At 56.6% G+C, this 22243-nt stretch overlaps 1 protein-coding gene across 2 annotated transcripts in view; it reads right to left on the reverse strand.

The window, feature by feature from the left end:
• The window catches only part of ANKRD29 (ankyrin repeat domain 29), a 31385-nt gene extending 9377 nt beyond the window's left edge, over positions 1-22008 (reverse strand). Inside the window, exons 1-6 of one of the 2 annotated variants that reach the window (XM_036323529.1) lie at positions 21872-22008; positions 12484-12594; positions 9740-9838; positions 7080-7178; positions 4300-4398; positions 2441-2539 (exon numbers count right to left, since the gene is read on the reverse strand). In XM_036323529.1, the coding sequence (XP_036179422.1) occupies positions 2441-2539; positions 4300-4398; positions 7080-7178; positions 9740-9838; positions 12484-12594; positions 21872-21883 (519 nt within the window). In that variant the 5' untranslated portion in view covers positions 21884-22008. Of the gene's footprint in view, positions 1-2440; positions 2540-4299; positions 4399-7079; positions 7179-9739; positions 9839-12483; positions 12595-15792; positions 16073-21871 lie in introns of those variants that run through there. The other variant, XM_036323528.1, reaches the window with a different exon arrangement.
• Positions 22009-22243: the final 235 nt, after the last annotated feature.

The raw sequence follows: 22243 nt of genomic DNA on the forward strand, positions 1-22243 counted from the left end.
CAGGGCAGGGCCAGCTGACCTGGCCAGACAACCTTCCATTTATAAGCTCCCGGCGGGTAGTAAACAGGCACAATGGTTGCCTGAGGGGCACCGAGGGCAGACTGGGGTTAGTGTCCCACGAAAAGGAAAAATTCTGTCCCCCCAAGGCAATCCCTGTCTATGAACACCCGGTTCTTTTCAGAGCGGGACTCACAATGCCGGTCACATCGGACACAATCCTTGGAGGGCAGGTCGCTTGCCCTTTGACCCCGGCCCTCCCCTCTTAAATGAGGTCGTCCACTGGACCCGTCACCTCCCTCTGGGGAGCCCTGGCTGCCCCAGCTACTGGGGGTCACTCCTAACGCCCGGGTTCCCATGCCACCAGCACACGACACAATCCCTGCAGCACATGAAGTATAACCTTATACCAACTGGGCTTTTACAGACGGTGCCTTGGGCGTATGAATAATGTAATTTACTTTAGAAATAGATTTGTCAAAACACCAGAAATTATTTTAGAAGGAGGTTCAAAGAGAGACTTGACCATCTCTCATTTCTAAATTCACAGGTACTCTCAGTAATGACCTCTGCAATCTGAAAGTAACAACCCTTTTTATTTAGTAAAATTAGGCCTCTGATTCAGAATCAACCAACAATTTCAACATTAGAAGGACCAACAAGAAAATATTAAACTCCAATCCCCAGATGTCAATTCTGGCAGAAACAGAAGAGCAACTTTTTCTAAAAGTGTCCTTTCCCAGAAATATTCCTGAGGCCATCTAAGCTAAGAATATCTTTAAGATTCTGAAAATATAATCTCACATTTATAGCAGTGTCTGGCTCATGTTAAGTTCCCAAGAAATACTGACTGAACATTGAACAAAACAGTTATAAAAAATTGGGGCCCTAACCGGTTTGGCTCAGTGGATAGAGCATCGGCCTGCGGACTCAAGGGTCCCAGGTTCGATTCCGGTCAAGGGCATGTACCTTGGTTGAGGGCACATCCCCAGTAGGGAGTGTGCAGGAGGCAGCTGATCGATGTTTCTCTCTCATCGATGTTTCTAACTCTCTATCCCTCTACCTTCCTCTCTGTAAAAAAATCAATAAAATATATTTTTTTAAAAATTGGGGAGGGTTGGGGAGGCCGGGGGAAGGTCAATGGAGAAAAAAAGGAGACATATGTACTACTATTTGTAATACCTTTAAACAATAAAATTTTTTTAAAAATTGGGGAGTTTGTGCCCTGGCCGGTGTGGCTCAGTTGGTTGGAGCATCATCCCATATACCAACAGGTGGTGGGCTCAATTCCCAGTTAGGGAACATATGCAGGTTGTGGGTTCGATCCCCAGTCGGGGCATGTGCAAGAGGCAACCAATTGATATTTATCACATTGATGTTTCCCTCCCCTCCCCTCTCTCAAACCAATTAAAAAAAAAATTACCAAAAGCAGACCAGGCGCTTGGAGAGATCATCAGCATCATCCCACCCAGCCTCCTACACTGCAGCCTCCTGAGGGACGAGTGGTCCCAGAGGCCGGTTCACTTGTCCAAACCACACAGCCAGTTACTGCAGAGCCGGGTCTGGAACCAGGATTCCTGACCTCAGACCCACTTTGCCCAAAGCCCCTTTCTTTTCTCAGGTCGGATGCACTTGGACTTCTCAGGTGGTGGAGACCTCGGACCAACCTGAAGGCTCCCACAGCTCTTCACCACGTGCACCTGCAGGCTTCGTCAAGGCAGGCCTCACCGCGGTGGGAATCGCGGCGCCACTTACTGCAAAGAAACCGGCTTGACTTTCCCCTAGAAAACTGCCTTTAAAGTCATGTCACTGCACCCGGAAGTGTTTTGTTAAAAACAAGTTAATTAGTGAGGGAACAGTTCCCATACAAGAGCCCTAGTTACAATGCCTCACTTTGGACGGGTCTCCCCACCCTTAGAGCGAGGCCTGCATTGCCTGGCAGTTCTATTCCTTTACGAATCAAGTGGTTGGTTTACCAGCTGCTGGCGAATGAAGTCCCAACAGCACTGCAATTGTGAGAGATGGGGGTGCGGACCTGCCGGTGACCGCACTGGGCCCCTCCTTGGCTGGCGGAAGCAGTGAGGGAGGGGGAGAAGGCAGCACCTCAGCGAGGGCCTGGGCAGGGCCAGCGACCTGTCACCTCCGTCCACCTGCAACCAGGCAGCCTTCTCTGACGACCACGGAGCCGCTGGAGTTTCTCTGAACGGGAGGCGGCAGACTGTGTCCCTGACCTCAGGCACCAACGCCCACGTTTTAAACACAGTCAGCGGTGATGTCAGCCTGGTTCCGGGTGAGCCCAGAGTGAAGAACAAGGAAGCCCTGACCACAGGTGAACGGTGCCCGGAAGCAAGGGGTGTAAAGGCACCCAGAGGTGACCGGCCGCTTAGGTAACGCTGCTGCCGAGAGCTGGCCCCGGCCCCTGCCCCGTGCACCCCGACATTACCTGCCTCGGCTGGTTGACTCTCGCTCCCGACGACAGCAACAGCCGAGTGACCTCCAAGTAGCCGCCCTGGGCCGCCAGGAAGAGGGCAGTGGCTCCATCCTGAGGGCCAGCAACGGAAAGTGCAGAGGTCACCTTCCACATTTACTTGAAAAGAAATGACCTTTGAAATGCATGCACTGAATACATTTTCCCATTGCCACCCCCTTTTTCACATGCATGGTTAGCGTTTTATTCTATGAAGAATGATTCTGAAAGATCACACTGAGCCAGACTGACAGGTAAAGTTCAGAACAGACAGTCTCAGGAGGGGGAGCATCACGTCTACAACGACCCCCCGAGGTCCCGATCCCAGAGCTGACACGTCGAGCCGAGTAGCGTCCAGGCTTCCCCGACTCGCAGCCCCGACTTCTTGTCTGCACGGACTTTCACAGGCTGCTCTCTGCTTTTGTTCATGATCTGAGACCACCCCCTTTTTATTTTACTGTATTTTAAAAATATTTTTATTTATTTCAGAGAGGCAGGGAGAGGGAGAGAGAAGCATCAATGATGACAGGGAATCATGGATCTGCTGCCTCCTGATGCCCCCCACTGGGGATTGAGCCCACAACCCGGGCAGGAGCCCCAACGAGGAATCAAACTGTGACCTCCTGGCTCTTAGGACGCTCAACCACTGAGCCACACAGCCAGTCGGCTTCATTCCCTTTATCCCGAGTGGAAAACCCGCGCACATCCTGGTGGAAAACACCCGGCTCACCCAGCTCACTGCCTCCCTCCCGCCAGGGACACCAGCCACAGGTTAAAACACACAGCACCCTTCCCGCGAGTCCAGCCGCGCGGCGGTGCCGGGAGTGAGCCGTGCCGACGCCGGGAAGGGTGTTCCAATGGAAAAGTCCACACCTACACGCTCATTACACGTCTAGGAGAGGACATGGTGCCCGGGCACGAGGGCGAGGTGGCTAGTGGTGGGATGGCCAAAGTGTGGTCCTAGATCACGGGATCCAGATCCTTCCACTCCTCATGACCATGCTCAGCCGCTTCCTCTCCCCGCGTTTTATTTTTTCCTACAAAACTGAAATCACGTTTGCCATAAACCCTGTGGAATCACAGTGACAATCACTGAAGAGTGCCTGGGTGATGTGCTGACTGCTGATCAGCCACCAACAGGCCAGCACAGTAGGGCTGCCTTTCAAAGGGCCGGGTCTCCCTCCACCAGCCTCACCTCTTTTCCAAATAACCCGAGTTCTTTTAAAAAATATATTTTCCTGACTGCAGAGAGAAAGGGAGAGGAAGAAAGAGACAGAGCATCAATGGTGACAGAGAATCACTGATTGGCTGCCTCCTGCACGCCCAATACTGGGGATCTAGCCCGAAATCCGGGCATGTGTCCCGACCAGAAATCCAACCATGATGTTGAACCATGACCTCCTGGTTCATAGGTCAACGCTCAACTACTGAGCCGCACCAGCAGGGCCAAATAACCCGTTTTCTCCTTTTTTGTGCTCTTCTTCCCGAATAAACGCACAACAGAATGTGTTTTGGTTTCCGGCAAGTCCATAGGCTGGGCTTGTCACGTTACCAATGAGGACGTATCACACGATTGTTGAAGATCCTAACTGCACAGGTACATGAGCTGCTACCCGTGTGAGAGATTTAAAAGGGCAAGACGAAGACGGGTAAGCAAAGTTATGTGGTTTCTACACAGAACAAGGTCATCTGGTAAATGATGTATTTTGCTCCTTGCTGTCTCAGATAAAAGGTCTATTGTCCATGAAACTATTCTTGGAACTGCCACTCTGGCTTCCAAGTTCAGGCTGTGAGGGCAGGTGTGATGAGGGTGAGCGAGGTCCGGAAACACTCACATAGAGCTGGTCGTGGACGTTGGCACCATGCTTCAGGAGGGTGTCCACCACCTGCCTGTGCCCGTACTGGCTGGCAGCGAGCAGGGCAGTGCCCCCGTCCTGCGGGCACACAAAGCACACACTTTAGAACTTTAGAGAAGAACTCTCCATAGACAACACCAAACTCACCTTTCCTCTTTGGCCCCTTCCCATGCTCTTTTTTATTCTCTTTGGTTAGTCTTCACCCAGGGATATTTTCCCATGGATTTTTAGAGAGCATGGAAGGGAGGGAGAGACAGAGAGAAACATCGATGTGAGAGAGACATATCGATTGGTTGCCTCCTGTACACACCCCGACCAGGGCTGGGGAACCTGCAATCCAGGTACGTGCCCTTGACGGGAATCGAACCCTGGACCCCTTTAGTCCGCGGGCCGACGCTCCATCCACTGAACCAAACTGGCCAGGGCCCCTTCCCACTCTCCTGTGACCGTGACAGGGTCCATCTCAAGGACGTCCTCATGCTGGACTCTCGGAAGACCCGCCTGCGATCTATGGCAGTTGTCTGACCGAGTCCTTGCGATTAATTCAGAAATGCCCCGGGCCTACTAGACTCACGGACGTGATCACTCTGTCAGCTACTAGATGTCCAGTCACTACGTCAGACACCTGAGGCTATCACCACATTGGCTGCCCACTGGGATCAAAAACAAAAGCAGACAGACATTTCCCAGGTCCAAGGAGGCCCATCGACCCGCCTCTCCACAAAGGGAGGAGAACAGAACGCCGGCAGCAGTCAGTCTGTCGTGGAAGAAACTGGCCAGAGACCCTCTTGACAGAGACGACGCCTCCTTCATTTCCGCAGCTCAATGAGAACTGGCTTTTATGCCGACCATGTCGCACTCCTGACTCCCCGCGTCCGTGGTCGGCAGAAGCCCTGAATGGGTTTTCTGAGGTGCTGAGGCGAACGCGTTCCCTTTTCCCGTCTAGGGCTGTGGTCTGCTTGGCTCTGTGAATTGCTATGTGGGCATGTGAGCTTAATTATACATAATGAACAACATGCCATCTGCTTCTAACATGCAGATCACAAACACAAGAGAGTGTGGTTCCTAATTGGGGCACAGAGTGTTTTTCCCAAATGCCCACCTTCGGGGCCTCATCCTCAGATTCTAGGCTAAGGCCCAGAAATTGGCCTTTGTCCAGTCGCGTCAGGTGACTGTGGTGAGCAGGTGGGTGAGCCTCACATGGAGAAGCTGCTGCAAGAGCTGGGTTCCCAGGGGATGCATGTGGCTACGTGAGGCTTCAGCCAGGGCCGGGCTGAGGGCAGGGGCGGGGGGGGGGGGCGGGGGGAGGAGGGTTGGGTGAGGGAGGGCTGGGTGGGTGGGGGGGCTGGGTGAGGATCAGAAAACTGCTTAATAGCAGCCCTGAGCACCCATGTTTCCCAGTTTTGCTCTGTCCATTTTCTCAGCTCTTTGCCGCAGGAATTTAGAGAACGGATGAGACAGGGTGGCTGACCTAGAAGAGCTGATACCATTTATTTTTTAAAAACACATTTTGGGGCAAATAGGTTTAATAACGATGAGAACAACTGTTGACACAAGTCAGTCTTCATGCCCGGATCCTATTAAAACTCAAAGCCCCCCGACATCTCTCCTTCCCGGGGGAGCTCATGGACACCCCAGCTGACTGCGTGGAGACCCGGGAACGCCCCCCGGGGCCCAGGTTCCCCGGACCCTGGGCAGCACGAACCGGCCCCTGCACAAGGCTTTATGCCGGCACCAACTTGCCGACCAGGAAGACTGAGGCAGCCCCATGGCCACTCAGGGCCGTTCTGACGTGGTTCAACGAGCTGAGGTTTGGGCTTGTAAAACTTCGCTTTCTGCGTTTAGTTTCATTACTTTTACGGTGAAAAATAAGACGATAATTAATATAACAATATGCGCACACGCATGCTCTGTCCGTCCTATTCAGCATGTTTGGGGCCTGGACGCAGGCCGACGCCAGGCTTCAGAAAAGACAGAGACCTGATGCTCAGATCCCCATGTTTTACCATCTTAACAGGGAAATGCCCAGCGGAAACTCCCTGGATACTGAAACATCAAGTCCAATGAGTTAAGAAAACCTACAAGTTTCCAACTGGGGCAAATTGTCAGGAATTTCTTATTATGACTCGACCAGAAATAAGCTGACAATTACAACAAAAAGTCCTGGCAGTTCAACTCCTCCTGCTACAAAGGACGATCCCTCACACTCGCATCATGAACACAAAGCTGGCGACCTGCTCTCAGCTCTCTTATCCGCGTGCCCACGGCGAACAGTAAGCGACTTCTCCTGCCCAGCCAGGTAAACTGCAATCATATATTTCACATCATCTCAGCGCGGCATCGCAGGGGCAAACCACCTGCCGGATTCACTAGGATCGCTTCCTACTTCAGCCTCTCCCATCACTGCCCTGGGACTAACCTTGAGGCAGAAACAAACCCGTGACAACAGGGGAGGTTTCAAGCACCTGCCGCTGTGCCCGTCCTGGTAACAGAGTTCGTGTCTCGGAGCAGAGAGCTCAAGTGCAAGAGAGTCTGCGATTCCTCACGAAAGCCCCCGATTGTGAGCCAGAGCAAAACGTGCCGCGTTTTGAACTGAATCCCGAGGAGGCCCCCGCACGATTACAAGGAACCTCGAGAAACCACCTTCCCAGCTGGACAGTCCCGTAGAGAAGGACGCACAGACTCGTGGACAGGTGCGGAGCGTGAATGCTCGGACGGCTGAGTTCTCCAATGAGGATGAAACCAGGCCGTTTACTTACTTTGGTCCTAAATTCAGTGGAGGCTCCAAATTCAAAGAGAAATCGCACGACGTCGTCATGGCCTTGCTGGGCAGCGAAGAACAGGGCGGTGGTGCCTGACTGGGAGAGAGGCTGGTTTTAAAAGACATGCGCTCCCCCTGGCCGGCCACTCGCTGGTTAGAGCTCGTCCCAGTTTGCGGGCTCCATCCCAGCCAGGGCGCCCACGGGAAGCAACCGACGGATGCATAGCAAGTGGAACAGCAAGTCAGGGCTCCTCTCCCTCCCTCCCTCCCTCCCTCTCCCCCCTCCCCCCACACCCCATAAATAAAAATTAAAAAAAGACATCTGGTCACATTACATTTACTTTATAGATTTGCAAACAAAACAAAACTACATCCTTGCACATAAAACTTCTAGTCTAAGAAGGGGCCATGTTTGAACTGATTATACGCTTTGATCAGAGAAGGAAGGAGGCGAAAGGAAACTTCACTCCTGGCCCCGTGGAAAGGGTGGTGGACTTGGTCCTACTCGCGGGAACCTGTGAAGGTGACTAATCTGGAGAAGACGCGGTTAATGATCCAATGACAAGCGTCTCCATCAGAGTGAGGCAGAGCGATGTCTAACCCAGAGAAGAGGCTCTGGCAATGGGACCCCAGAGAAGAGACTTGGTGATGGGGCCGCAAGTCAGAGACTGCCAGCAGCTGCCGGGAGCCGGGAGCCGGGAGCCGGGAGAGGAGGCAAAGGATACGCTCCAGAGCCGGCAGAGGGAGCATGGCCTGGGAACACTGTCCTTCAGAACCTGAGGGCAAACGTTCTGTCGTTTTAAGCCCCCGGTCTGTGGTCATTTGCTACCGCAGCCGAGGGGAACGGAGATGCTGGGGATAGCATTTGGGGAACGCCGGCCTTCGTCCACACGGGAACACGGGCAGTGGTCTGGGGAATGCCAGCCTTCGTCCACACGGGAACACAGGCAGTGATTTGGGGAACGCCGGCCTTCGTCCACACGGGAACACGGGCAGTGGTCTGGGGAACGCCGGCCTTCGTCCACACGGGAACACGGGCAGTGTTTTGGGGAACGCCGGCCTTCGTCCACACGGGAACACGGGCAGTGGCCTGGGGAACGCCGGCCTTCGTCCACACGGGAACACGGGCAGTGATTTGGGGAACGCCGGCCTTCGTCCACACGGGAACACGGGCAGTGGCCTGGGGAACGCCGGCCTTCGTCCACACGGGAACACGGGCAGTGGACTGGGGAACGCCGGCCTTCGTCCACACGGGAACACGGGCAGTGATTTGGGGAACGCCGGCCTTCGTCCACACGGGAACACGGGCAGTGGCCTGGGGAACGCCGGCCTTCGTCCACACGGGAACACGGGCAGTGGCCTGGGGAACGCCAGCCTTCATCCACATGGGAACACGGGCAGTGATTTGGGGAACGCCGGCCTTCGTCCACACGGGAACACGGGCAGTGGCCTGGGGAACGCCGGCCTTCGTCCACACGGGAACACGGGCAGTGGTCTGGGGAACGCCGGCCTTCGTCCACACGGGAACACGGGCAGTGGTCTGGGGAACGCCGGCCTTCGTCCACACGGGAACACGGGCAGTGGTCTGGTTACAACATGCATCGCCCCAGGGCAGAAAGCTCTCCGTGCCCATAATCCACGCCGATGGCTACAAGTGTCTCCCCACACAGGACGTGTTAACAAGAAACAGCCTGGTTCCAATTTTAAACTTATCCATGACAATTTGAGACACAATTTTCAGCATCCTTTCTTCACAGGTATTTCTATAAACCTACTCGAAGACTGGGACCCAAATCACTGTGTAATCTGAGCAAAATGACCCTCCCATGGATGTGGGCAGCTTTCATTTAAAGATACTCTTGCCCGGCCGGTGTGGATCAGTGGTGAGCGTCACCTATGAACCAGGAGGTCACGGTTCATTTCCCGGTCGGGGCACAGGCCCGGGTTGCTGGCTCGATCCCCAGTGGGGGGCGTGCAGGAGGCAGCCGATTGATGTTTCTCTCTCTCTCCCCCTTCCTTTCTGAAATCAATTACACAATTAAAAAAATAGTTTAAAAATCAATAAAAACATCTAAAAAAAGAATGACTCAGGTGACAGGCTGACACTGCTGGACGTCAGCTGAACACGTCTTCTCAGGCACGCGTTGCCGCCAGGCAGCCGGACCTCTAACCACATCCCTCAAACATGCAAGCACGTCGTCCCCAGCTTCAGTCAGACCGCCCCTCTTCCCGTGGGATGAGATGCTGGAGTTCACACCATTTTCATAGAGATCGTTATGTTTTTAGAAGGACGTCACCAACCTGTTCTTAAAGAGGCTTACCCGCTGCCAGGGGTGGGCAAACTGTTTGACTCGAGGGCCACAATGGGTTCTTAAACTGGACCGGAGGCCGGGACAAAAGCATGGGTGGAGCGTTTGTGTGAACTAATATAAATTCAAAGTAAACATCATTACATAAAAGGGTACGGTCTCTTTTTTTTTAGTTTTATTCATTTCAAACGGCCCGCGGGCCGTAGTTTGCCCACGGCTGCGCTAGCCTCTCAGCCACCCCCAGCAAACCGTGTTTTCAAAGGGTTTCGCGGACTGGCTGTGTTAATGCCCAACCACTGAACCACACGGGCCGGGCGTCATTCTCATTCACGTGCCAAACCTGACCTACCTCTCTCTGGAGGTTGATGTCCGCGCCCTGGAGCACGAGCTCCCGCACGCAGTCGATGTGGCCCGCGTAGGAGGCGACCATGAGGAGCGAGGTGCCGCACTGGGGGAGGAGACAGTGAGCGTTAGGCCACGGCGTGCGAAGGGTCCTGGCCAGCCCCACCCGGGCACCTCCGAGCTCGCCCCGCAGTGACAGCCTGTCTCGGAGCATCTCACACGGCAGACTCGGCGGGGAAAGCCACGTGGCCATTGCCGAGGCTGGAATTTTCAGTTAACACTAGAAAGACGGAAATTTAGCGTATACCTATATTGCCCAGAAGCAGTCACAATGACTGCATGTGAAAGAATAATACCGGAGCACTCTTCACTCATGTTCCTTAGCTTTTCCAATAACTCACTTCGAATCGGCATTTCTCTCATGAATTTAGGGCGCAAAAGAAATACAATAAACAACTTATTAGAACAAGTATCACTGCATAAAGATTCGAATAACAAGTACTAGTTTAGCTTATTGAGCAACTGCAACTTATCAAGTATCGACAATTTATCATGTACTTGTATGTTATCATGTGACGGTAATCGAAAAAAAATGAAAACTGTTATTTCAATACAGAGCCGACCTGGTCATATAAGAAATTTACTCAATTCAATAATAAGAGTCATAATTTCCCCAAGCAGTCAAAATGACTGCTTTTGGGCAATATAGGTATAACACATATATATATATACCGGAAATGAAGGAGGGGGAGGTAACTACAATTATTAATAAACGCATTTATATGTTGTACAAAAAGTCACAAAATTCTAAGACATTGTTCCTTATATACATAATTGTTTTTCTAATTGAAATTACAAAGCAGTCAAAATGACTTCCTTGGGCAATCTAGTGTTAAAAACGGACTCCTTCCATCATCGTCAGAAACGCAGTCCCCACTGAGCCATGGTTCCTGCATCTGAAAGCAGCAGCAATGGCCTCATGCAATGGCCTCATGTTAGGTCCATAATAGAGTCCTCAGCCGAACAGTGCGATTCATGCGAAAATGGGTTAAAGGTCCCAGCTGGTTTTCTGGGCTGAGTCTTGACCTTCACACGGTTTAGGGCGGGAGGACAGGCACTGTGATGAGATGAGAGACTAGAAGAGTCAGGCCCTGAGTCCAAGTCGACCTTTGTCATGAACCAATGTTAAGGGGCAGGTGCCTGCGATTGCGGGTTTCACCTCATCTTTAACATGCACATGCGTGGGACGGGCACCGAGGTCTCTCACATGCGTGGGACGGGCACCGAGGTCTCTCACATGCGTGGGACGGGCACCGAGGTCTCTCACATGCGTGGGACGGGCATCGAGGTCTCTCACATGCGTGGGACGGGCACCGAGGTCTCTCACATGCGTGGGACGGGCACCGAGGTCTCTCACATGCGTGGGACGGGCACCGAGGTCTCTCACATGCGTGGGACGGGCACCGAGGTCTCTCACATGCGTGGGACGGGCACCGAGGTCTCTCACATGCGTGGGACGGGCATCGAGGTCTCTAACATGCGTGGGACAGGCACCGAGGTCTCTCCCGGCTTCCAGATTCAGGCCTGGAGGTGCCTCTGACACAGATGCCTCCCATCCCATTAGACTTTTGCAGTTTAATTCCATGTTGCTTCCAACGGCTTGAAATTGTGACCTGAACCACCACCTGGGGCCTGGCCAGGAACAGAGGGTCCATTCCAACTGGGACAATGGGAGGAAGTTTCACAAAGACCAACTGCGAGGCTGTGCCCTGGGGGGCAGGCAGGCGGGGATGGGGGGGGTTGGGGGGGCACTGAGGAGCAGCCTGGCACCGGGAGCGGGCAGTGCGGTCCACGCCAGCCCAGGCCTGAAGGCACGAGGCCCAGGGGGCTCCCAGCTGCCGCCGCCAGACAGAGCAGTGAGGGGGGAGCACTGGGCTCCCCCACATCCCTGTCCTTCCCACCTCGGACGCCTGCCAAAGCTCCCAGCGGCCAAACCCAACAGGAAGTGGTCCCCTGGGGCCACACACGGCTCAGAGGCTGGGCACTGGGAGGCTGGAGAGCATGGATGGACCCCAGATCCCTGCACGGATGCCCCCAGGGGGACGGAGCCCGCACGGCATCTCCCTGGAGCTGGGGCTGACCCCCATGCCCAGATGTGTGCCATCACAGCGGAAATGGCACATCCTGTTTTCAGGAAAACAATAAGGCTCCTTTGAGAAACATTTTTATTTAGATCCGAAAATCAAAACATCTCTCTCCCTCATTTAGGTCCGACTTGCCCCAGATGTGAAGTCCCTCTGGGGAGGGAGGGGCGGCCTCGGCCTGGGATGCCCGCCAGTGCCAGTGTCTATTCTTAGTTCCCTTAATTGCCAATTAGCGTGTTGGCGTTTGCAAAGGTAACAGAGAACACCCCCAGGCCCATGGCAGCCCGTCTGCTCTCCATCGGCTCGTCCTCCCTGGGAGCAGCTGGTTTGAATTCTGACACTCGCCGTCCCTTCCAGGATCTGCTGATCTGACCCCGGGCAGTGCCCCCCACGCAGCCTCCTGTGTTAGCCTGTGACTGTGCCCCAGTGCAGTTCTCCGCCGTCCCCCCCCCCCCCGCCCCCCGCCCACCCCGGGCTTTGGACACGGATAAAGCGAGCACACGCGTGAGCGGTAGCCAAGCCCCGGGAGGGAAACGTGTCGGAGGTGCTCTCCTGCCCGCGGGGGCCCGGCGCACCCGGGGCACGCGTGACCGGGGGGCCTGCGTACACTGTCCCTGCAGTCCACGTCCACGCGGCCGCTGGTGAGCAGCAGCCGGAGCAGAGCCAGGCTTCCCCTCCTCGCGGCCCAGAACGCGGCGTTGGCCAGCGGCGTCTCCTTCTGCAGAATCAGAGGAAACAGGATCGAAAATCAACACGGGCACCGTGACCACGTCTACAAACACACATTCCCAGACGTGTCGCAGCCTTTGCTCTAATACACTTGGTACGGAACACACTGCTTTGTTTTCTAAAATATGTTTTCATTGATTTCCAAGAGGAAGGGAGAGGGGGAGAGAGAGAGAATCATCAGTGATGAGAGAGAATCACTGATCGGCTGCCTCCTGCTCGCCCTCTGCTGAGGATCAAGCCCGCCACCGGGCATGTGCCCTGACCGGGAATCGAGCCGAAACCTCCTGGTTCACAGGTCGACACTCAACCACTGGGCCAGGCCGGCCGGGCTGGAATGCTGTTTTATGGCCGATGTGGGGCCGGGCTGTTTACGAGGCGCGAGTTGTTGACAACACAGCACCATCATACCCTTTCCCACCAGGGCCCTCGCTTTCCTGCCTGTGTCTTTGTTCCCGTTTCCTTTTTGCTTGAAGTGAGTCCTGCCCCGTCCTGCAAGGCCAAAGTTCTTTGAATGCGATTTCCTCCCTGAAATGTCCCCAAATCTCTCTTCTCTCTCAGCAGAGAAAAACCACTCCCGGTCTGACCTCCGGGGGTCAGCAGCCCCTCTCTACCCTCCCAACAGCTTCCACCCACCCCCCGGTCTGAACGGAGCCTCACTTTCTCGCCACCCGCTGTTCTTGGCTTTAGCCAGACGCTGCGGAGGTTCCAGTTGAGACCCAGGAGCTCTGGGCAGAAAACGCCTACGTGTCCTCGTGGGTCCTTCACGCTGGGCTGGTTTAACGTTGCCAAGTTGCCCGGCTGGCGTGGCTCAGTGGTGAGCATCGACCTATGAACCAGGAGGTCAGAGTTCGATTCCCGGTCAGGGCACAGGCCCGGGTTGTGGGCTCCATCCCCAGTGGGGGGCGTGCAGGAGGCAGCCGAACCATGATTCTCTCTCTCATTGATGTTTCTCTCTCTCCCTCCCTCTCCCTTCCTCTCTGAAATCAATACAAATCTACACTAATAAAAGAGAAACGTGGTAATTGGCGTACGACCGCTACCCTTTTCATTGGCTAATCAGGGCGATATGCAAATTAACTGTCAGCCAAGATGGCGGCCGGCAGCCAGGCAGCTTGAAACTAACATGAGGCTTGCTTGCCTCAGTGATGGAGGAAACCAACGTTCCCCGCCTGCGGCCTGCAGCCTCTGAGCGGGTAGTTTAAGAAACATTGTAACAAATACCGCCGGACTTCAGCCAGCAGATTCGCAACATTGTAAGCAAAGGACAGAAACCTACTTTCAGCCGCGGAGGCCTAAGAGCTGGAGCCAAGCCTCAAGGTAAAGCTGGCCCAGAATAAAAAAGAAAAAAAGGAGCGGTTGGGAACTTCAGTCACTCCCAGCCTGAAAACAGCCCTCAGCCCCTCACCCGGACTGGCCAGGCACCCCAGTGGGGACCCCCACCCTGATCCAGGACACCCTTCAGGGCAAACCAGCCAGCCCCACCCATGCACCAGGCCTCTACCCTGTATAGTAAAAGGGTAATATGCCTCCCGGCACCGGGATCAGTGTGACAGGGGGCAGCGCCCAAACCCCCTGATCGCCCTGCGGCTCTGTGTGTGACAGGGGGCGGGGCCCCAACCCCCTGAGCAGCCCTGCTCTGTGCCTGATAGGGGGGAGCTCCCTAACCCCTCCCCCCCCACGGGCCCTGCTCTGTGTGTGACGGGGTAGAGCTATAACCTCCCCATCGGCCCTGCCTTGAGTGTGACAGGGGACGGTGCCCCAACCCCCGAATCGGCCCTACCCTGAGCGTGACTGAGGGTGGCATCGCAACCTCCCAATCTGCCCTGCTCTGTGCATGACAGGGGGCGGTGCCCCAACTCCCCAATCGGCCCTGCTCTGAGCCCGACCAGGGGCTGCACCTAGGGATTGGGCCTGCCCTCTGCCACCCGGGAGCAGGCCTAAGCCAGCAGGTCGTTATCTCCCAAGGGGTCCCAGACTGTGAGAGGGCACAGGCCGGGCTGAGGGACCCCCCCTCCCCCCTGAGTGCACAAATTTTTGTGCACCGGGCCTCTAGTATATTAAATAAATAAATAAAGAATAAAGTTGCAAAGTTAACGTTGGAGCCGGGCCTACGGGAGGGAGAGCTGGAGAACGGTCCCCAGAGGAGAGGGTAGAGCCGACTGCGGTGCAGCCTCCTCCCCTAACGCAGGGACGTGGGTGTGGAGAGAATGGGGTGTGTGTGAGGGGGGCCTGGGGGAGAGGGCAGAGGGCAGAGGGCAGAGGGCAGAGGGCAGGCTGGGACGACCACCACGGCCTCTAGCCCAGCCTGCACTAGGACACGGCCTGGCCCGATGGGTCTCGGCTCCTCTGGCGTAGACGGAGGCCACATGCCCTGTCCTGTCGTCTAAGCTAAGGTTTAAACGGTGCTGGTTACCTGCAGGCCCAACACATCAAAAATGCTTACGGAGGCTCCTTTCCTTCCCTTTTTCCTCCTCCCCCTCACCCCCAATATATTCTTATTGATTTCAGAGAGGAAGAGAGAGGGAGGGAGAGAGAAACATCAGTGATGAGAGAGCATCATGGACCGGCTGCCTCCTGCACGCCCCCCCACTGGGGATCCAGCCCACAGCCCGGGCCTGTGCCCTGACCGGGAACGGAACCGTGACCTCCTGGTTCACAGGTCGACGCTCACCACTGAGCCACGCCGGCCGGACGTCTCTCCCGTTTTCTTTACAAAGTTAGAATCAACAGGCAAACTTAACTCAGAGTACTGGCACTAAATGAAGAATGTGCTGATCTCAGAGAAGCGTCTGGTCTCCAAACTGTTTCACAGAGAGGTGTTTTGGGTTGGCTTCCCGCACCACCCGGCCCTAAAGGCCTCTGACGCGACGTCTTGTAAGTAGATGGAGAAGGTACTCAGTACAACACCTACGCACCTAATGCACCTTCGCTAGGTTAGAGACCTTCACTAAGGTAGAGGCCTTCGCTAAGAGAGCAACCACAAGCAATGCAGCTACGCCTGGGCCGTGTCATGGAAGCACAGCGACAGCGACAGCGGTGGTGTGTGAGGACTTCATTCCAGAACCTTCCGCACACACCGCTGAGGGCCCTCGTGCATTCCTGGATGAGAGCCAGGCAGAGCGGCGAGCGATAAGATTACAAACATACTCCGAATAGTTTCCTGGCTCCACGAGGAGGAAAAACTCACCTCAAATTCCAGGTGAACAATTCCTTCCCCGAAGGCGCACATGTTACCGTCCCGGCGTTTGCAGCCAAACGCAGGGTGGCGTCCACACCCAGGGCCGTGGCTCCTGCCCCCGGCGGTGCCCGCGTTAGAGCGGTTATGAGCCGGGTGAGGCGAGAGCAAGGCCGGTCTGCCGTGGACCGTGAGCCACGAACAACGCCCTTTTCATGGCACGGGGTCCTGACAACAGCACCTCCTTCCGGTGCGGCCAGAGGACTGGACAGATAACACACAGGACCGTGCTCTCTTCCTCCCCCCTCCCTTCCTCTCCAAAATCAGTAAGAATGTATTTTAAAACAATGAGTTAAGAAAAACACTCGTCCGGGCTAATTTACTGGTCACCAGCGGTGCTAGGGATGTTGGCCCTGGCCAGGGGCTGGGACCAGAGGTGGGAGCCGCTGATTCCGCTCACAGACGGCCTCCCGGCCCCGGGGGGAAAGCAGCCATGGGAGAGTGTCCGTTAGGGGCCGGGGTGGGAGAGCAGGCCCCGCGGGAGAGCAGAGGATGGTCGGTTCCACTGGAGGCGGCGGCAGGACGGCCTCAGAGAGAGGAGCTCTTGGGAGGGTGTTGGCGGTGAGCAGGGGCCCCGCAGACAGGACAGGGTGCGAGGAGATGCTGCCGCTCCCGGCACCCGGCCCCTCTCCGCCTGGCAGGGCCGGAGTGGAGGGTGTGAGGAGACGGGCAGGCCACGTCCTGAGGGTCCGCTGGGCCCGGCTGATGGCGTCTGCACTCCACCCTGGGGGCAGGGGCAGCGAGGAGGGGCCTGGAGGTGGGCGAGCCATCCAACCATCCGCTCTGTGTAGCAGGAAGGCCCCATGGCAGCCCCAGGAGAAGGGCCCGGGACGGAGGGAGGAGGCCACCGGGCCCTGCTGCCCGCTCCTCGCTGTCTCAGGGGCCGGGTGAGGTCCGTGTCCGCCGGGGCAAGGAGGCTGCGGCACGGCCGGGGCCGAGCTGACGGGCCGAGCGGAGACAGCCACAGCGGGCGGCAGGAGACCGACCGGAGACGACAGGAGCTACGCCGACTTGGTCTGCGGCTGTAGGAGCGGAGGGAGAGGCGCCTGTGCGACCCCTTCGGACGTGAGATACACAAACACCCGGTGACCGCCCGCCGCCCTCCCGCCGGCCGCCTGACCCACCGATGGAGACGGACTGCGCCCGGCCACTCCTGGACATCGGGGATGCGATGAGGGGCGGGTTTCAGGAGCGATGGTGAGTTCAGCTTGAACAGCTGCTTCAGGGCCCGGGGGCATTGAGGTGGAACCCCGAGCGAACGCCGAGGCCTGTCCTGCCCGCCGTGGGGCATGGCCTGCATCCCGCGCCCGCGTGAGCCTCACCACAGCTCAGAGAGTGGGAGCATCCCCCCTCCTAGGGCGCGGACCAGGGAAGCGGGAGACGAAAGGCGGCTCGGCCGCAGCGGTTGGAGCTGGCGCTGCCTGTTCCCATCGCACTGTCGCCGCCCGCCGGGGAGCTCTCCTGGGACAGCGAGGAGCGGGCAGCACGGACCCCGGCCTCCTTCCTGCCCCCTTCCGGCTCCTCTTCTGCCGAGAGGCAAAGGCCCGACCTCCCTTTTCTTGGGGTCAATGCTCACGTTTCCTGGGTTCATACAAACCCCAGCACAACACGGACCACACCATCAGCGCTGGGCGTGGACGGCAAGCCCTTCCCCTCCCACGGGGACGATGGTGTGACCATGCGGCACCGAAACCGCGTGCGACCGCGGAGCCTGGTCCTCACCCCACAGGGCCAGGGCCTCCCAGGGCCTCCCAGGCCCGTTGCGGCCGCGTGATGAGGAACAGCACCGACCACCACGCCGAGCCCTCGCCCCTGTCAGCCGTGTGCCAGGCGCTCTCCTGCTCTGACCCCTACTTCCCGGCAGCCCCATCGAGTGTGCGGTGACTGCCCGCATGTTAATGACGAGCACACCGAGGCCCACGGGGATGACTCGAGGCCGTGCCGCTAGGAAGCAACAGGCAGGATTCGAACCCACGGCTGCTCGAGGCGAGTCCGAGGTCTCGTATCTCATCGCCCTGTGAGGAAAGCCGAGCACAGACCTCCGTGTGCCGTAAGCCCTCCCTCCCCCTCACTCACTGCCAGGATTCGGGCTCGCGCACGGCTCATCAGCGCACCGCCAGGAGCTAAACACGGGAAGGAGGAGAGGAGACACGGAGGGGAAGTGTTTGGGGCAGAGCTGGAATCCGAGGAAAAGCCAAGAGCTTTAAGCTGCTGTTTAAAAGGGTTAGAACATGTGGATTCCGTTGTGTCCTATTAGGTCAATCAGGAGGACGTGAGCTTTGTTCCATCACGTACGACAGAGGCCACATCACTCAGGACACGACGCAGGACCAGGAGCCTGTGCGGGAGGACGCGTGGCACACGTGACCGGCCACCCTAACGCACTGCCCACTCCGTGCGAAGTGCTCGAAAGGTTCAGAGTGTCCAATAGACTGTGAAGAAGCTACACCCGGTGGTCGGCAAACTGCGGCTCGCGAGCCACATGCGGCTCTTTGGCCCCTTGAGGGTGGCTCTTCCTAAGCCTGAGGAGCACCCTCATTAAGTTAATAACAGTGTACCTACCTGTATAGTTTAAGTTTTAAAAATTTGGCTCCCAAAAGAAATTTCAATCATTGTCCTGTTGATATGTGGCTCTGTTGACTAATGAGTTTGCCGACCACTGAGCTACACCCTCTGCTGTCAGCTCTGTTTCGCTTTGTGGGAGGCATCGGAGGAGGAAAGGGGGATCTGCCCCTGGCCTCCCGCTCAGAGGGGGTTGATGTCACTCCAGCATCCCCAGATCAGAGCTCTAGACCGTGGTGAGTCTGTTTACAACATATGTGACCAGAACAGGAGAATCTATAGGGATTGGGAGCAGATGAGCAGAATCTAAAGCCGGGAAGTGCAGGGGAACAGAGTGTGTCTACTACTGGGTGTGCGACTTCTTTTCCGGGCAGTGAAAACATCCTAAAATTAATTGTGCTGATGGTGGCACAGCTCTGTGAATATACTAAAACTGAAATGAACACTTTAATGCGCTTTTTTATTGATTTCAGAAAGAGAAAGGGACAGGGAGAGACAGTAACATCAATCAGTGATGACAGAGAATCATGGATCGATCGGCTGCCTCCTGCACACTCCCCACTGGGAATCGCGCCCACAACCCGTGCCTGTGCCCTGACCTGACCGGGAGTCACAGAGACCTCCTGGTTCATAGGTCGACGCTCAACCACTGAGCCACACCGGCCGGGCGGTAGTTCAGTGTTTTGACGGGTGAGTGACTCCACTGTCCGGCCAGACCATCTTCCGGACTGAATGTGTGTGCCCCCCCTCCCCAAACCCTAACCCCCATGCGATGCATTGTGAGGTGGGGCCTTTGCAGGTAATTCAGGTTAGACCGGGCCCTGGCGGGAGAGCCCAGGACAGGGTTAGTGCCCTTAAAAGACATGAGCGTCCCCTCTCCCGTGGGAGGACGCAGCGAGCAAGCCAGGAAGCAGGCTGGCCCCACCGTGGCCGCCAGCAGCGGGGTCCTGGGCCTCCGGCCTCCGGCAGGGTGAGCTATGGGACTCCCTGTACGGCAGCCACGCTGACTGACGTAAAGCACATTTCACTTATCACCGGTCGGTGGACCTCGGGGTTGTGCACACTTTGGAGCTTTGGTGAGTCATGATCCTGTGAACATTTGTAAGTGTTGGTGTGAACGTATGTTTTCATTCTCTTGGGTTTATATCTAGGACTGACATTGTGGGTCATGTGGCAGCTCTATGTTTAACTTTCTGAAGAACTACCGGACTGTTTTATAATGTGGCTGCGTGCTTTCTTCTTCCTACCAGCCATGTATGAGGGTTCCCGTTTCTCCACACCTTTGCCAACAACACCTGTCATCGTCTTGCTGATTAGTCATCCTAGGGCAGTGATGGCGAACCTTTTGAGCTCGGCGTGTCAGCATTTTGAAAAACCCTAACTTAACTCTGGTGCCGTGCCACATATAGAAATTTTTTGATCTTTGCAACCATAGTAAAACAAAGACTTATATTTTTGATATTTACTTTATATATTTAAATGCCATTTCACAAAGAAAAATCAACCAAAAAAAAATGAGTTCGCGTGTCACCTCTGACACGCGTGTCATAGGTTCACCATCACTATCCTAGGGGGTGGGAAGGGGTATCTCACTGTGATTTTAAAAAATACATATTTTTATTGATTGAACCCGCAACCTGGCATGTGCCTTGACTAGGAATGGAACCGTGACCTCCAGGTTCACAGGTCGATGCTCAACCACTGAGCTCGCCGGCCAGGCCGCACTGTAATTTTGGCCGGCATTTCCCTGGCGACTAACAATGCTGAGCATCTTCTCGGTGGCTCACTGGCCATTATCTACCCTCTCGGGAGAAATGTGTGTTCCTGTCCTTTGCCCATTTTAAAATTGGGTTGTCTTTTTATCGTCGAGATAATATCTGTCATCACGGAAAGGTGTTCACACGCCTGCCATTTTCAAGCAAACAGACCCTGGGCCAAGTCTGGCCGCCTCTGCAGCCACCGTGTCTGGCAGGACTTTTTGAGCGTTCTCCTCGCTCATGGCTTCCACCCTCTCTCTTCAAGCGGTTTCAGTCCGGCTCCTGCACCCACGCTTCACCGGAGCTGCTCTCCTCGCGGCCCCAGTGGCTGTTCTCTTACTAAATTCGGTGGCCACTCTTCAGTTCTGAGCGTGGTGGCTTTCTCTGTGGTATTAACTCCGAGTCCCTCCCCACGGCTGGAGATTCTCGGCTTAAATCCTGGCACGTCTTCCGGACGTTATCAGACGTTTCTTCAAGCTGGCGGCCACTCAGTTTCCGCCATGGGCTTCTCATTCTGCTCATTCTTTTTTTTTAAAAAATGTACATATTTTGTATTGATTTCAGAGAGGAAGGGAGAGAGAGAGATGGAAACACCCATGACGAGAGAGAGTCACTGATCGGCTGCCTCCTGCTCACCCCACACTGGGGATCGAGCCCACAACCTGGGCCTGTGCCCTGACCGGGAATCGAACCGTGACCTCCTGGTTCATAGGTTGACGCTCAACCACTGGGCCACGCCGGCCGGGCCGTGCTTAAGTCTTGATCTTCAAGACTGTGTCCTCAGTCCCTCTTATTTTCCACCTTCACACGGACCCACTGGGTACCCCACTCATGCCCGTGGGTTCCGATACCAGTGACACTGCTCCCTGCTGAGCCTCATCTCGCCCTCCGCCCACTGCCCTCCTGGCCGGCTTCTCACCGCTGTGCGGCCCTAACTCCGCGGTACATCAGGGGCTGAGTTCTGCAGGTTTGAACGTCCGGAAGCCACTCATTTTGCCTCCATCCTCCCCCGTGGACACCTGCGCTCTGGTCCAGGGCCATCCGACACGGTGACCCCCACGCCCTCCTGTTCGCCCCCCGGCCGCTCTGCACCCTGTGGCCAGAGACCTGCCGGACCAGCCGCTCGCAGCTCAGGACGCGGGCCCGTGGCTCTGGAGCCGGACGCAGGGTTCGCTTCCCACGCGGAGCTGAGAGCGGCTCTGAACGCTCATGCTTCTTGGTTTTCTTGTTTTTGTTGGTTGGTTTGTTTTTGAAGAACCAGGAAAGCGCATTCTCGCGGCCTTTGAGGCTCAGCGGACGCGCGGGGAAGCCCCGGGTGCGGAGCCGGACCCCTTTCCGCTGCTCGGAGCATCTCAGCTGCTATTTTTACTAAAACCTCCAACAGGGTCATTTCCGCCCTAAAATGCGGGGGTGGCGGAGACGTCAATCAACTGTAAGCGCGGCTCGGGGCCGGGCGGGCTCCCAGCTTCCGCCCCAACCGGTCCCCAAGGCGGCGGCGCCCCGGGCGCTGGAGGGGAGGACGCGGACCGGAGCCGCCGCAGGAAGGCGGGGACCGGCTCCCCCCGCCCCGCCGCCACCGCGACAGCCCCGCGGCCTCCCCCTCCTCCCCGCACCAGGCGACCCACCGGCCACGGCCGAGAGCCGCCCCAACCCCGCGCTTCCCCGCCCCTCCCCCGCCGGCCCGGCCCGCACCCCCCGCACCCCGCGCTCACCTTGAAGGACATCCTGCACGTGTCTCAGTGTCCGGGTGTCCGGGCCGCACCCGGGACCGCGCTCCGTGCCGGCGCCCTCCCGCCGGGTCCGCAGGCAGCGGCCTCCGGGCACCGGTACCGGCACCGCACCGCGCGCTCCCGCAGCTGCACCGCAGACCGGGCGGGGCGCGCAGGTCGGGGGGGGGGGGGGGGGGAGGGGGAGAGGTAGGGGCGGGGATGGGTGGGTGGGGGCGGGGCAGAAGGGGGGTGCACAGGCCTTCCAGGCCCCATCTCACTCACACTCCAGCTGTGCGCGCTCCACGGGTTCACACCCACGCGCGCACACCTGCTTCCTCAGTCCACACTCACTCCAGACTACACCCGACACGCCGC

The sequence above is a fragment of the Myotis myotis genome, unplaced genomic scaffold, assembly GCF_014108235.1.
Source record: "Myotis myotis isolate mMyoMyo1 unplaced genomic scaffold, mMyoMyo1.p scaffold_m19_p_9, whole genome shotgun sequence".
NCBI classification, from domain to species: domain Eukaryota; kingdom Metazoa; phylum Chordata; class Mammalia; order Chiroptera; family Vespertilionidae; genus Myotis; species Myotis myotis.